At 42.1% G+C, this 15,916-nt stretch overlaps 1 protein-coding gene across 2 annotated transcripts in view; it reads right to left on the bottom strand.

The window, feature by feature from the left end:
- The window catches only part of LOC133620273 (uncharacterized), a 94,137-nt gene that overhangs the window by 30,499 nt on the left and 47,722 nt on the right, over positions 1-15,916 (bottom strand). For both annotated transcript variants that reach the window (XM_061981610.2, XM_061981611.2), the window contains exons 7-11: positions 14,001-14,140; positions 7,450-7,619; positions 7,280-7,383; positions 7,078-7,215; positions 1,859-1,920 (exon numbers count right to left, since the gene is read on the bottom strand). In XM_061981610.2, the coding sequence (XP_061837594.1) occupies positions 1,859-1,920; positions 7,078-7,215; positions 7,280-7,383; positions 7,450-7,619; positions 14,001-14,140 (614 nt within the window). The remainder of the gene's footprint in view (positions 1-1,858; positions 1,921-7,077; positions 7,216-7,279; positions 7,384-7,449; positions 7,620-14,000; positions 14,141-15,916) is intronic.

Below are 15,916 nucleotides of genomic sequence, written 5' to 3'. Positions count from 1 at the left end.
AGGTTTGTAAATCGAGGTTCCACTGTGCTTTCTAATATGCAACTACACTGCTCAAAAACATTAAAGGAACAGTTTTTTTTATCAGGGTATGGCATGAATTCAATTGCACTTTTCTGATAAGGTTTTGGTCAGGTACGTGGCAGAGGGGGTTGTTAATCAGTTTCAGCTGCATTGGTGTTGATGGAATTAACAACAGGTGCACTAGAGGGGCAACAACGAGATGGCCCCCAAAACAGGGCTGGTTTTGCAGGTGGAGGCCATTTCAAGTTCCTCCCTCTTGATCTTTTTTAACTGTTTTTCCACAAGTGTTGGCTTTCGCAAGAGTCATTATCACGACTGGGAGCATGAGGCGATTTCTTAACCCTCCTGAAGTTACGCAGATTGTCCTACTCTTCCAGGATGGCATATCCATGCGTGCTGTTGCAAGAAGATTTGATGTGTCTCCCAGTACAATCTCCAGGGCATGGAGGAGATTCCAGGAGACAGGCAGTTACTCTAGGAGAGCTGGACAGGGCCGTAGACGGTCCTCATCCCATCAGCAGGACCGATATCTGCTGCTTTGTGCAAGGAGGAACAGGTTGAGCACTGCCGGAGCCCTACAGAATGACCTCCAGCAGGCTACTGGTGTGAATGTCTCTGCCCAAACAGTCAGAAACAGACTTCACGAGGGTGGCCCAGGGCACGACGTCCTGTAGTTTGCCCTGTGCTCACTGCTCAGAACCGTGGAGCTCGATTGGCATTTGCCATAGAACACCAGAATTGGCAAGTCCGCCACTGGCGCCCTGTGCTTTTGAGCGCTATACTGCCTGCAACATCCTTCAGCATGACCCGTTCGGTGGTGGGTCAGTGATGGTCTGGGGAGGCATTTCCATGGAGGGACGAACAGACCTCTACAGGCTAGAGAACGGCAGTCTGACTGCCATTAGGTATCGGGATGAAATCCTTGCACCCATGGTCAGACCCTACGCTGGTGCAGTAGGTCCTGGGTTCCTCCTGGTCCACGACAATGCCCGGCCTCATGTGGCAAAAGTATGCAGACAGTATCTGGAGGATGAAGGAATTGACACAATTGAATGGCCCTCACGATCACCTGATCTAAACCCGATAGAACACCTCTGGGACATAATGTTTCGGTCCATCAGACGCCGCCAGGTTGCTCCTCAGACTTTACAGGAGCTCACTGATGCCCTTAGACAGATCTGGGAGAACATCCCACAAGACACCATCCGTCGTCTCATTAGGAGCATGCCGCGACGTTGTCAAGCATGCATACAAGCACATGGGGGCCACACAAGATATTGAAAATAATTTTGAGTTGCAGAAATTGAATTTAGGCAAAATGGACGAGCCTGCCACATCATTTTTTCACTTTGATTTTTGGGGTGTCTATATACTGAGCCCTCTGTAGGCTGAAAACTTTTATTTCCATCAAAAGATGTGGCACCCTTTTGTTCCTGAGACATTAAACTGTCCATATCAGTATAGATTTCCGACATTTTTTTTTCACCATTGAAATCTGATGTGTTTTCAAAGTGTTCCTTTAATTTTTTGGGGCAGTGTATAATTATTTGATACTTGTTTCTATTGACACATTTTATTGTTCAATGATTATTACCTATGTCTAGCTTGTGTGCTATTGAGGGCTTAGCCATTGTGTAGCTGCTAGCTCCTGGTAGCCTATAGCTTAGCATGTTTACCTTTTGTAAGTGACCTGACTACTAAACGTGCTCTGCGATTGGCTGGCGACCAGTCTGCATAGCGATATAAAAAATAATATACAACCCTAGTTCTCGGAATGTAATGACCTTCTCAGGCTCCACAAGGTGCAAAGTGCTGATTGATGTGGTTGCATACGTACTTGGAAGGTAGCTGGTTTGGTAGGCTGACTGCAGAATGAGCCCCAGGCTGGCTGATCTCAGACTGTAGGCAGCAGGGCGTAGTTGAAAAGAAAAGAGGCAACAGGAGATTATTGTCAGTAAAACACAAATTAAATGGCAAGGCAGGTTGTCGAAAGTGCGGCCCAGCACCCATACTTGGTATATGGCACAATAAACAACAACAAATGGTGCAGCATACCAGATAGGCACAATGGAAAAAAAGATGACATTTTGATACAGAGGTACCATAAGAGATTAAAATTATTTCTAAATCCTGTGAAGTCTGCTAAAAGAGGTCAATACTGTCCAATGTTATTGTTGTTGCATTCTATGGCAAAAACATCAGTTTCAGTTGTAATACACTTTTCCACCACTTGTGGCAGTAATGAAAATAAACAAACAGAAGAAGTCTGGCGCTAAAGTCATAGAAGTTTCTTCAGCGCAAAAATTATGACTAAAGCGGTAAAGCTGTGTTTTCATTCACACTTTAATTTTACTGACAGTTTAGTTAACATATATTATTATACATTTTGTTACAATGTATTAACTTTGACCCTTCGTAGTGGTATATAAACATATTTTTCATCAATTGAATAGTCCCTTCTTTTGCAGTATATTTGATTAGTCCAGTGGTTCTCAAACGATGTTCACCAAGTACCACCCTCAGAAAACACTTGGCTCGCCAAGTATCACCATAATCTTAACTTAATCCTCTTCGTCCCTGTCGGGACATAAGGCTTCGACGATCTGCCTCCATCTGGACCTGTCTTGAACAACATGCTGTGTCTTGCCCCAGGTTAGGTTCATCTCCTTCAGCTCAGCTGTCACCATACGCTGCCACGTGTTCTTGGGCCGGCCTTGCTTCTTTTTCCCAGGTGGAGTCCAACGTAGTGCGATGTTCGGGATGCGGTCTTGGTCCATCTTCAGAACATGCCCAAGCCATTGGAATCGGCGGCATTTGATCTCTAGCACCACACTGTTGCACTTGGTCTTCTTGTATAGATGTGCATTGGATATTTTCTCGGGCCAGAAGATTCGACAGTTTCCTGAGGCATCCATTGTGGAAGGCTTCGACTTTTTTCATGTCGTAGGATGTTACTCGCCAGCACTCCGAGCAGTACAACAATACAAATTTTACATTACTGTTGTAAAGTCGGACCTTTGTTCTTAAGCTATATTGCTTGGACTTCCAGATGGTGTGTAGCCAACAAAAGCACCCTGTGCCTTTCCGAGTCTTGCTGTAATGTACTTTTGTGCAGCGTTGTCCTTACTGACGAGACTTCCCAGATAGGTAAAATTCTCAACATAGTCGAGAGCGTGTCCATTCACTGTGATTGGTACATCTGGAGTGGCATTAATGCACATCACTTGTGTTTTGGACACATTTATGTTCAGCCCTACCTGTTGGGCAAATTTGTTCAGTCTGTCAGTTTTCTCCTGCAGATGGATGTGCTTTGGTGCAAGGACAGCAAGATCATCAGCAAAATCTAGGTCTTCAAGTTGGGAGAACAAAGTCCACTGGATACCCCTGGGTCTGTCAGTTGTATTCCGCATGACCCAGTCTATGGCAATTAGGAAGAGAATGGGGGAAATAGTACACCCTTGCCGCACACCAGACTCCACAGTGAACCATGTAGATGGCTCACCATTAACAATGACGCTGCATTCAAAGTGACGGTAGAACATCCCTATGAGAGTGACCAGTTTTGGAGGAACTCCATAGGCCCCAACAATCTTCCATAGGGTGTCACAATGTAGGCTGTCAAAGGCTTTGCGAAAGTCGATGAAGTTGATGTGCAGAGGAGTGTTCCATTCTACACACTGCTCGATAATGTTCCTCAGAGCGAACATCTGATCTATGCAGCCCCTTCCTCTCCTGAACCCTGCTTGTTCCTGCCGTAGCTTCTGATCAATAGTGGAATCGATTCTGCCGAGTAAAATCCTGCAGAAGACCTTAGATGGTACTGATAGCAGCGTGATGCCCCTCCTGTTGTCACAATTTTGGAGGTTTCCTTTCTTGGGGAGTTTGACAATCAGGCCCTTGTCCCAGTCTTGAGGTATTACTTCCTTCTCCCAGATGTCTTTAAAGAGAGATAATTGACAGAGGTGTTAAGGTCAGCTTTCAGCATCACTGCATAGACAGAGTCTATGCCGGCGGCTTTCCCATTCTTCAAGGCTTTGATGGCAAATGTAACCTCTTCTTTACTTGGGGGTGGTGGTCTCGATGTCAAGGAGACTTTCTGCTGATGAAGGGTTGGCAGGATCATCTGGCTCCGGGCAGTTGAGTACCTCACGGAAATGATCAACCCATCTCAAGATCTGGTCACTCTCAGTGGTGAGGATGTTGCCCTGTTTATCTTTAACAGTGGCCGGCTGGCTGTTGTACTTGCCTGCGAGTTGCTTTGTGATCTTGTAAATCGTACTCAACTCACCCTGTGCAGCTGCACACTCAGCTTTCTCTGCTAGACCCTCAACAAAGGCCCTTTTGTCACTCCTTGCACTCTTCTTTACCTGTCTGTCCTTTTCCTTGTAGGCTTTCCGGACCTGCTCATGGAGCCTGTGCGATTTTGTGCTAAGCATCTTGGCTTTCAGCTGTTTTCTTTCTTCAATTCTTTGCCAGGTGTTAACCATTCTTTGTTCCCTCTCTTTCTATAGCCCAAGACTTTGGTGCCTGCTCCTACGTAAGACTTTTTAATGTTCTCCCACTTGCCTTGGGTGTCTGAGTCTTTGTTCGCAGGTTTGGCGAGAGCACTGAGGCGGTTCTTCAGTTCCAGGCAGAACTTTTTGTTGGTCTTGGGGCATCTTAGTTTGGCTACATCAAGATGTTTCCTACGTTGACTCCGCTTTTGCGCTTTCCTTAGTTTCAGCTTGATAATGGCTGTTAGAAGGTAATGGTCGCCGTTGACATCGGCTCCACGATAAACTCGAACGTCTTGGAGAGACCTAGGCCACTTTCCATTGATCAAGATGTGATCAATCTGGTTGGTGGTGGAACCGTCAGGTGACTTCCATGTGAGTTTATGGATTGTTTTGTGTGGAAAGATGGTACCACCGATGTAGGGCTGCAACTAACGATTAATTTGATAATCAATTAATCTGTCGATTATTACTTCGATTAATAATCGGATAAAAGAGACAAACTACATTTCTATCCTTTTCAGTATTTTATTGAAAAAAAACAAAACAGAATACTGGCACCATACTTATATTGATTATTGTTTTTCAGCTGTTTCTACATGTTGCAGTTTATAAATAAAGGTTTATAAAAAAAAAATTAATTTTTTTTTTTTTTTTAAATACAAATAAAATTGCCTCTGTGCATGCGCATAGCATAGATCCAACGAATCGATGACTAAATTAATCGCCAACTATTTTTATAACCGATTTTAATCGATTTAATCGATTAATTGTTGCAGCCCTACACCGATGACGTAGTTGTTGGTCATGCAGAAGTCATCAAGACGCTCGCCATTGTCGTTTGTGGCCCCACGCCCAACCCCCAACCTGGAGTACCAGGTGCTGTTTTTTGTCTGGACTCCTGGAATACCTGCCCGACATGGTTGAACCTGCTGGGGGCATAGTCGGTCTAAGTGTTCATTAAAAAAAAGTTTTATTTAACAAGTATATTTAATAGGGCTTGGAATCTTTGGGCAACACACGATTCAATTCGAAATCGATTCTCGATTCAAAATCAATAGTTTTCTTAATAACAATGGGTGCCAGTTCTATGCCAGCTGTTATCCATAAAATAGATAACAGCTCTGATAAATTTCTATATTACTTAAAAGAAAACTGGTTTTGTTTAATAAAATATGAATAAAATACATTTAAAATACAAGAGAAGTATCCAACACTTCTCTTTTCTACAGTAAATCTGTACAGCAGATATAGATCATTTTGTATGCGGGCAATAACCTGTGATTAATCATGATTAATTGAAATGCATATGCATTTGATCATTAGATTTTTTTTATGTACAACTTGCTTTAAAATCATAAAAAAGGTGACCAGCAGATATTTAACCATTTGTTTTTATCTCACAAAAATAGTTTTGCAATACAGTATATAATAATATAATTGGCACAATCAGATAATATCAAAGTTTAAAATAAGCATTTTTTCCCCCGGGCCTTGAGTTTGACACCTGTGATCTACATCAACAATATGATTAGATTGACAGGATAAATAAAAAAATAAAAAATAAAAATATTAAAAAAATAAAATAAATCAAATTTTAATTTTTTTTGAATCGAATAAGAATCCTTACACCTAAGACTTGCGATTAATTCGAAAATAGATTTTTTTTTTGACAGCCCTATTATCTAATCATTTTGGCCACTGTAAATACACACAATTTGAACAGTAACACTGTTTGAATATAGTAAAATAAAACACTGTACTTTATTAATGAATCAAATCCAATAAATGTTATTTAATGAAATGATTATTTGGTGTACCGCGTAAGGTACCACAGGTGGAGAATCGCCGGGTTAGTGTTTATTTTGGTAACCAGCCTGACATAATCATTGATGATAATCTTTGTATCAGTGGCCTAGTGGTTAGAGTGTCCGCCCTGAGATCGGTAGGTTGTGAGTTAAAACCCCGGCCGAGTCATACCAAAGAGTATAAAAATGGGACTCATTACCTCCCTGCTTGGCGCTCAGCGTCAAGGCTTGGAATTGGGGGTTACATCACCAAAAATGATTCCCGGGCGCGGCCACCGCTCCTGCCCACTGCTCCCCTCACCTCTCAGGGGGTGATCAAGGGTGATGGGTCAAATACAGAGAACAATGACTGTCACACACATGTGACAATCATTGGTACATTTTTTTTTTAAATTTATAACATGCTTTCATATCATTTGACAAAGTCGTAATCGGTAAATAGGCTAAATAGAATTATTGAATACCATTCAAATCAAGAGTAAAATGACTAAGGGTTCATATTAGGGACCTTCTGTAGTGGAAAAGCTGTTGAAGCTATTGTATTGTTTTTCATACAATATTTCTAAAAGTGACTTAAGACATATGTTCAAATTGTGTTTAAATGAATCCGTTCATTTCAATGGGCGGGGCTGATGTGCTGGGCTCGGTGATAGAAGCGCAAGTTGAGGTACTTCTGTACCAATAACGTAGGTCACAAAGTTTTGTCTTTAATAAATAGGTAAGAAGAACATCCAAAAGTGGAGGTGTTGGCTGACCTGCAGTCTGTTGTTCTGCAGGTGGATCTTGTGGGGCACAGGACTCGGTGTTGGCGCGGCACCCAGGGACTGGGGAGCGGCAGACGTCCTTCCCAGACTTCTGCTGTAGCCGTTCTCCTTCTTGAAGTTATTCACAGCCTGGGGGAAGCCACCGTGGAATACAATCATCCGCACTTGGCGAATTACGCTCACACTGCTTTACCTGTCTGAGGAATTTATTGGTGATCAACGAGTCGGGGGAGACGTCCGCTAGGTTGCAGGTGGGACAGACGTGTCCCTCGGACTCCAGCAGGGCGGTGCGAATACCTACCGAGAGAGAAGCGGCTCAAATGCCAAAGTATATTCCAAGAGTGGCGTGGCTGAAGTACTCACAGTCGTCGCAGTAACTGTTCCCGCAGCAGGGAATGACCACGGCGTCCACCAGCAGGTCACCACAGATCAGACACTTCAATTCTTCAGGCACGGCTTGCTTCTCCTCCTCTGGCTCAGGCTCTTGGTGGATAAACGGATGCTTCTCTTTCTTGCCCACGGCGTACGCCTCACTGTGGACACACAGAATTGTCACACCTTGTTCAGTGTTTCTTAACCATGGGGCCCATTGTTGGGACGCTAGCGGAAGTAAGTAAGTACATTTCATTTATAAAGCGCTTTTCACAGATAAAATCACAAAGCGCTGTACAAAACATAGGTACAACAATTCAATGAAAACAACAGGGGCAACATCATAAAAAGGATACAAAGTGGATTAAAAATTATAGTTAAAAGGTGCATTAACTAAAAGCTTTACTAAAAAGAAGTTTTCAAATGTTTCTTAAAAGTTTCAACACAGTCAAGATCACGGAGGGACTGGTGCAAGTTGTTCCAGAGTCTGAAAGCTATAGCCTGTAATGCCAGGTCTCCACAGGTTTTAAAATGAGTTTTTGGGATCTTTAGAAGACCCTGGCCTGAAGACCGGAGGAGTAGGAGCATAACAAGTCACCATGCAACACACAGAAAGTCAGGACTAAAATCTTAAACTCAATGTGGACTTTGACTGGAAGCCAATGAAGACTGGATCAAATGGGGGTGATATGGACTGTCCTGGGTGCACCGGTCAGAAGTCTGGCAGCTGCCTTATGTACCGTCTAAAGTCTCTTTAGCGTTGACTTGTTAAAAAGAGTGAAGAGAGAATTGCAATAGCCAATACGAGATGAAATGAACGTGTGAATGATCATTTCCAGATCCAATTTTGACAGCTAATTTCTCACTTTAGAAATATTTCTGAGGTGATAAAAACAGTTTTGGGTCAGTTGACAACAGTGACCCTCCAAAGACTTGGACTGATCCAACACAACCCCAAGGTTTCTGAAGCTGCTTTTAACAGATGCACCCAGAGCACCAAGGGAGTTCTTGATCAGGGGGATCTTTTTATTGGAAGCAATTATCAGAGTTTACGTTTTGTTAGAATACAAATGTGTTTATTTCAGTTGTAATACACTTTTCCACCCCGTGTGGCAGTAAAGGCAATAACAAACAAAAGAATCTGAATTATTTTTTTTGACAATCCTACTAATTGGTAGTATTTATTTCCGTTAATCAAATACAAACTTATATATGACCTTTATTTAAGTGTATACTTAATTAAAATCAATCAGTGAAGATAAAATATTTTCAGTAGTCATATTCACAATTAGAAATGGTTCATATGGTTCTAACATGTCAGCAGGAGACCACTTCCTGAGGTTCTCAAAGCTCGAAATGGTTCATATGGTTCTAACATGTCAGCAGGAGACCACTTACTGAAGTTCTGAAAGCTCGAGATAGTTCATATGGTTCTAACATGTCAACAGGAGACCACTTCCTGAAGTTCTCAAAGCTCGAGATGGTTCATATGGTTGTAACATGTCAACAGGAGAAGACCACTTCCTGAGGTTCTCAAAGCTTAAGATGGTTCATATGGTTCTAACATGTCTGCAGGAGACCACTTCCTGAAGTTCTCAATGCTCGAGATGGTTCATATGGTTCTAACATGTCAGCAGGAGACTACTCCCTGAGGTTCTCAGAGCTCGACATGGTTCATATGGTTCTAACATGTCAACAGGAGACCACTCCCTGAGGTTCTCAGAGGCCAAGATGGTTCATATGGTTCTAACATGTCAGCAGGAGGTTCTCAGAGCTCTACATGGTTCATATGGTTCTAACATGTCACCAAGAGACCACTCCCTGAGGTTCTTAGATGCCAAGATGGTTCATATAGTTTTAAAATGTCAGCAGGAGACCACTCCCTGAAGTTCTCAGAGGCTGAGATGGTTCATATGGTTCTAACATGTCAGCAGGAGACCACTCCCTGAGGTTCTCAAAGCTCGAAATGGTTCATATGGTTCTAACATGTCAGCAGGAGACCACTTCCTGAAGTTCTAAAAGCTCGAGATGATTCATATGGTTGTAACATGTCAACAGGAGAAGACCACTTCCTGAGGTTCTCAAAGCTCGAGATGGTTCATATGGTTCTAACATGTCAGCAGGAGACTACTTCTTGAAGTTCTCAAAGCTCGAGATGGTTCTTATGGTTCTAACATGTCAGCAAGAGACCACTCCCTGAGGTTCTCAGAGGCTGAGATGGTTCATATGGTTCTAACATGTCAGCAGGAGGTTCTCAGAGCTTGTGATGGTTCATATGGTTCTAACATGTCAGCAGGAGGTTCTTAGAGCTCGTGATGGTTCATATGGTTCTAACATGTCAGCAGGAGGCCACTCCCTGAGGTTCTCAGAGGCTGAGATGGTTCATATGGTTCTAACATGTCATCAGGAGACCACTCCCTGAGGTTCTCAGAGGCCAGGATGGTTCTAACATGTCAGCAGGAGGTTCTCAGAGCTCGACATGGTTCATATGGTTCTAACATGTCAACAGGAGACCACTCCCTGAGGTTCTCAGAGGCCAAGATGGTTTGTATGATTCTAACATGTCAGCAGGAGGTTCTCAGAGCTCGACATGGTTCATATGGTTCTAACATGTCAACAGGAGACCACTCCCTGAGGTTCTCAGAGGCTCAAGATGGTTCATATGCTTCTAACATGTCATCAAGACACCACTCCCTGAGGTTCTTAGATGCCAAGATGGTTCATATAGTTTTAAAATGTCAGCAGGAGACCACTCCCTGAAGTTCTCAGAGGCTGAGATGGTTCATATGGTTCTAACATGTCAGCAGGAGACCACTCCGAGGTTCTCAAAGCTCGAAATGGTTCTAACATGTCAGCAGAAGACCACTTCCTGAAGTTCTCAAAGCTCGAGATGGTTCATATGGTTCTAACATGTCAACAGGAGAAGACCACTTCCTGAGGTTCTCAAAGCTCGAGATGGTTGATATGGTTCTAACATGTCAGCAGGAGACCACTTCCTGAAGTTTTCAAAGCTTGTGATGGTTCATATGGTTCTAACATGTCAGCAGGAGACCACTCCCTGAGGTTCTCAGAGGCTGAGATGGTTCATATGGTTCTAACATGTCAACAGGAGACCACTCCCTGAGGTTGTCAGAGGCCAAGATGGTTAATATGGTTCTAAAATGTCAGCAGAAGGTTCTCAGAGCTCGACATGGTTCATATGGTTCTAACATGTCAACAGGAGACCACTCCCTGAGGTTCTCAGAGGCCAAGATGGTTCAAATGGTTCTAACATGTCAGCAGGAGGTTCTCAGAGCTCGACATGGTTCATATGGTTCTAACATGTCACCAAGAGACCACTCCCTGAGGTTCTTAAATGCCAAGATGGTTCATATGGTTTTAAAATGTCAGCAGGAGACCACTCCCTGAAGTTCTCAGAGGCTGAGATGGTTCATATGGTTCTAACATGTCAGCAGGAGACCACTCCCTGAGGTTCTCAGAGCCTGAAATGGTTGGTATTGTTCAAACATGTCAGAGATGTACTTTGGCACAAGGCCATGAAAAAACTTGTACACAAGCTGGACTGTTTTAAAGTCTGTTCTCTGAGCAAGAGGAAGCCAGTGCAGTGACCTACACACTGGACTAACATGATCGTATTTCCTTGTTCTAGTCAGGACTCGAGCAGCAGCATTGTGGATGTACTGCAGCTGCTTTACAGCTGGTTTAGAGAGCCCAGTGAGAAGAACCGTAGTCTAACCTGCCGGAGAGAGGTGGGTAAAGTACCGTTACTTTATGGCAGTCCTTCTCAAATAGTGAGGCGGGACCCTTACAGTAAAACATTCATCCTGACTTCCTCATTTTGATCAAACAAAATGTTTTATTCATTGTTGTTTTGTAGACTTAAGTGTTTTGTCTCCTTAGTCAATGTTGCTGATCAACTGGAATATATCATTATTTATTGAGTTTATTACATTTTATTTTTCAGCATCAAATGTTCAATTCTTCCAAAAATGTTTATAGTTTAGATAAAGAAATTTCTTGTTCCAGTCGTAAAAACAGTGTTAATAAAGTTATTATTTGTTGATCTTTACTTCTTTCTTGTTTTCCCTTTAATGTTAATAAGGACACAATGTTATGCAGAGGTGCACTGTTTTATAGACAAATGATACTATTTATAGTCATGGCGGATAGATGAGGGGGCGGGCAGAATGTTTTCTTCTTCCTGGGGGGGCATAACACAAACAAACTGAGAAGCAATGCTCTATGGTAATACGACTTAAGTAAAGATAAAAAGTACCGTATTCATTCAGTGGAAAAAGTACTGAGTAACTGGTGATTAACTTCTGATTTATTTAGTAGCTATTTTTATATAATGATGATATCAATAAAGGTAGCGATCAGAATAAAAGTCAATGTGACAAAGCAAAAGTAGCGTAAAAGTAAAAAGTATGTCACTGACAAGTACAATTAAAGGCCTACTGAAACCCACTACTACCGACCACGCAGTCTGATAGTTTATATATCAATGATGAAATCTTAACATTGCAATACATGCCAATACGGCCGGGTTAGCTTACTAAAGTGCAATTTTAAATTTTGCGCGAAATATCCTGCTGAAAACGTCTCGGTATGATGACGTCTGCGCGTGACGTCACGGATTGTAGAGGACATTTTGGGACAGCATGGTGGCCAGCTATTAAGTCGTCTGTTTTCATCGCAAAATTCCACAGTATTCTGGACATCTGTGTTGGTGAATCTTTTGCAATTTGTTCAATGAACAATGGAGACAGCAAAGAAGAAAGCTGTAGGTGGGAAGCGGTGTATTGCGGCAGGTGTTGTGCCGGATAACGCACCCCCACCGTAGAATGCACCCCTTGACTGTTGTGCCGGATAACACAGCCGGTGTTTCATTGTTTACATTCCCGGAATAGATTACAGTCAATCTTTACCATTGGCCTGTGGAGAACTGGGACAACAGAGACTCTTACCAGGGGGACTTTGAGTTGGATGCGCAGATGCGGTGCCGTGAGTATGCATGCAGCTGCGGCTTCCAAACATTTGATCGCTTGCCCGTACGTGCGTGCCGCTATGTGCATGTCACGTACGTAACTTTGGGGACTTTGGGGAAATACATGTGCTGTATGAACTTTGGGGAGGTGAAAGGTACTTTGGGCTGTGGGATTGAGTGTGTTGTGCAGGTGTTTGAGTTGTATTGGCGGGTTATATGGACGGGAGGGGGGAGGTGTTTGTTATGCGGGATTAATTTGTGGCATATTAAATATGAGCCTGGTTGTGTTGTGGCTAATAGAGTATATATACAGTATGTCTTGTGTTTATTTACTGTTTTAGTCATTCCCAGCTGAATATCAGGTCCCACCCTCTTCTCACAGCATCTTCACTATCTGAATCGCTCCCACTGCCCTCTAGTCCTTCACTCTCACTTTCCTCATCCACAAATCTTTCATCCTCGCTCAAATTAATGGGGAAATCGTCGCTTTCTCGGTCCGAATCGCTCTCGCTGCTAGTGGCCATGATTGTAAACAATGTGCAGATGTGAGGAGCTCCACAACCTGTGACGTCACGCTACTTGTCTGCTACTTCCGATACAGGCAAGGCTTTTTTATCAGCGACCAAAAGTTGCGAACTTTATCGTCGATGTTCTCTACTAAATCCTTTCAGCAAAAATATGGCAATATCGCAAAATGATCAAGTATGACACATAGAATGGACCTGCTATCCCCGTTTAAATAAGAAAATCGCATTTCAGTAGGCCTTTAAGTTACTTCAGTAAATGTAACTGAGTAAATGTAGCCACATCTGATTACACTAAACTTACCATACTTGCTAAAAATTAGATCATTTTATTAATCTCATTATGTAAATAACATACTTAACTACTTAATTATTCATTTGTGTTACATATTGAGAACAGGATGTGAACTAAAGTGTTAGTAACTGCTGAGAACTGGAAAAAAAGGTATATGATTAAATAAGCTGTGGTTCTTTCTACTCCTTTTCGGACATGCCATGAGAAAAAAGAAATATGTGAAATATGCGCATGTTCGGAATTAACTTAACCATAGAATGTCTGTTCATGTCCTGATAAGAGGGTACATTTGACATTTGTTTGTTGTTTGAACTTAATTGCTGTTTTTATTCACGCATGTTTTGTACGGCGCTTCATTGTAAACATATAAACACTTACTTACCTGGAAGACAAACACTAAAGCGCTGAATAGTTCCTATTTGACATGATCAAGACAGTTTTTTCACCTCAGGTTTGACTGTCTTACTCAACAGAAGACTATGTAGGTGAGCACCAATCCCAATTTTACAAAAGTCATACCACAATTTCACAACCAAACACAATGTGTTTAAAAATGTTTCTTGGTGGTAAATACTGGAACTCTTTGAATGAAAACAAGGCCTGAAACCGAACGTCAATGGTTGTGTCGCTACATCGCTTCACGCGTGAAAAATACTGCCGATGGTCTGACCTCTTCATTTTGAAAGCATCGACCTTGAAATATCCCACGATGTTGCCAAACACAGAGCTCACTCACGCATCTATGGCAGGGATTGCGTAACGTCCACAGTTGGTCAGCATGGCCCCCTTGGTGGTCGGGTCGTCCACCTCAAACATGAAGGAACGAGGGATGCCCGTGCTCTTCTTCATCTTCGGAGGAGCTTCAAAGTTTTTATCCTGCCGCCAACAAGACATACGTCATACATAGTGAATACTTTGAGTAAACATCAAATGTTTTCTATCAGAATAACTACAAACAAATGAACCATTTCTACCTCTGTGGACAAAAAACCCAATACCAACTCTGTTGGTCACACCAGTGTTTCTTAACCATGGGGCTCATTGTTGGGCCACTAAAAAACATCTGTTGCGGTCCATATGGGCCGCGGCGGGATTCGGTTGTAATACACTTGTCCACCACTTGTGGCAGAAAAGACAATAAAAAAACAGAAGAAGTTTGTAGCTAAAGTCAACATTTTACAAGCGCAAAAATTATGACTGAAGTGGTGAAGCTGTATTTTTTTTTTTTTTACATTTAATTTTATTGACAATTTAAGAAACATTCATTTTTAAGTTTATTTATTTCAGCACTATATAAATTGTATGTAAAAATGTATCTTCTATCAGTTATTTATAAGTCGCAGTAACTTGGTTATTACTTATTTTTGTAATCAGTCTGAGCTAAGTCTAAAAATTTAAATTGTTGAAAAATTAATTGTGATTTCATATCATTTGACGAGGTGGTAAACTGAGTTGGTTAGACATAATTATTGTATACGACGAAAATCTGGAGTAAGATTACTAATTCAGTGGTAACATTTAAGTGGGGCACTCTTTAGTGGAAAAGTTGGTCCTCAAGGTCAAAAGGCTAAGAACTCCTGGTTGACACCCTCCTATAACCACTCATGAATATGAGAAGAGGTGACCACAGTCCTGCTTGGGGTCATTTAAGACAGGGATGTCCAAACTTTCTGACATGGGGTCCGCATTGGGTTAAAAACATTTGGCCGGGGGCCAAAAGCTGACTGCATGTAAAGTAACTACTTATATATAATTATACACACACACACATACATGCATGTATGTATGTATGTATGTATGTATGTATGTATGTATGTATGTATGTGTATATATATATATATATATATATATACACATACATACATATATATATATATATATATATATATATATATACACACACACACATATATACAGTACATATATATACATACATATATACACACACACACACACATATATATACAGTGTTTCCCACACATTCATTTATTTGTGGCGGCCCGCCACGAAAGAATTGCGTCCGCCACAAATGGATTTTTCGGCTTTTGACTCGCTCGACCGCTCATAAAAGCAATGGGACTCTGTCTGCGAATGTACCTTGTAGTTACAACTCCGGTGCAGTAGGTGGCGGTAGCCTACTATGCATTGTAACTCCGCCAATAGCACTTAATTCACCTGGTGGGCCAGAAGAAGAAGAAGAAGACGAAGACGAAGTAGACGAAGACGGACGGACGGACCGGATCAAAATACGAGGGTAATATAGGTTATGGTAGATAGGTTATAGCTGCATCGCTCGCGGCTCGTCATATATTTAACGTTAATCCGCGATTTCACCGAGCGTTTCACTGACGGTGAGCAGCCTGACGCTGCTTCATTAACACCGCCGCTGTTTGACTCTGGGTCCGGGGCAGACGGACGTAATAACAATCATCTGTTTTCATACCGACGAGCTAACGTGTCCAGGTTATAACCCTGTTGTCAAAAAACACACGTGGAGACGGTGCTTCAGATACTACATTAATACTCAAGCTAAAATGTCCACTGTCCACTGCATGTGAATGCAATGAAAAGAATAAAATCTGAGCCAACCAGCTGTTAAAATGTTGTCCAGGTTCATGTTTTGGCCATTAAAGGCCCTTCATTTCAAGATTT

Source organism: Nerophis lumbriciformis, linkage group LG24 (genome assembly GCF_033978685.3).
Source record: "Nerophis lumbriciformis linkage group LG24, RoL_Nlum_v2.1, whole genome shotgun sequence".
NCBI classification, from domain to species: domain Eukaryota; kingdom Metazoa; phylum Chordata; class Actinopteri; order Syngnathiformes; family Syngnathidae; genus Nerophis; species Nerophis lumbriciformis.
The sequence above is the reverse complement of the archived record's forward strand: the minus strand, read 5'-3'. Positions and strand labels throughout refer to the sequence as shown.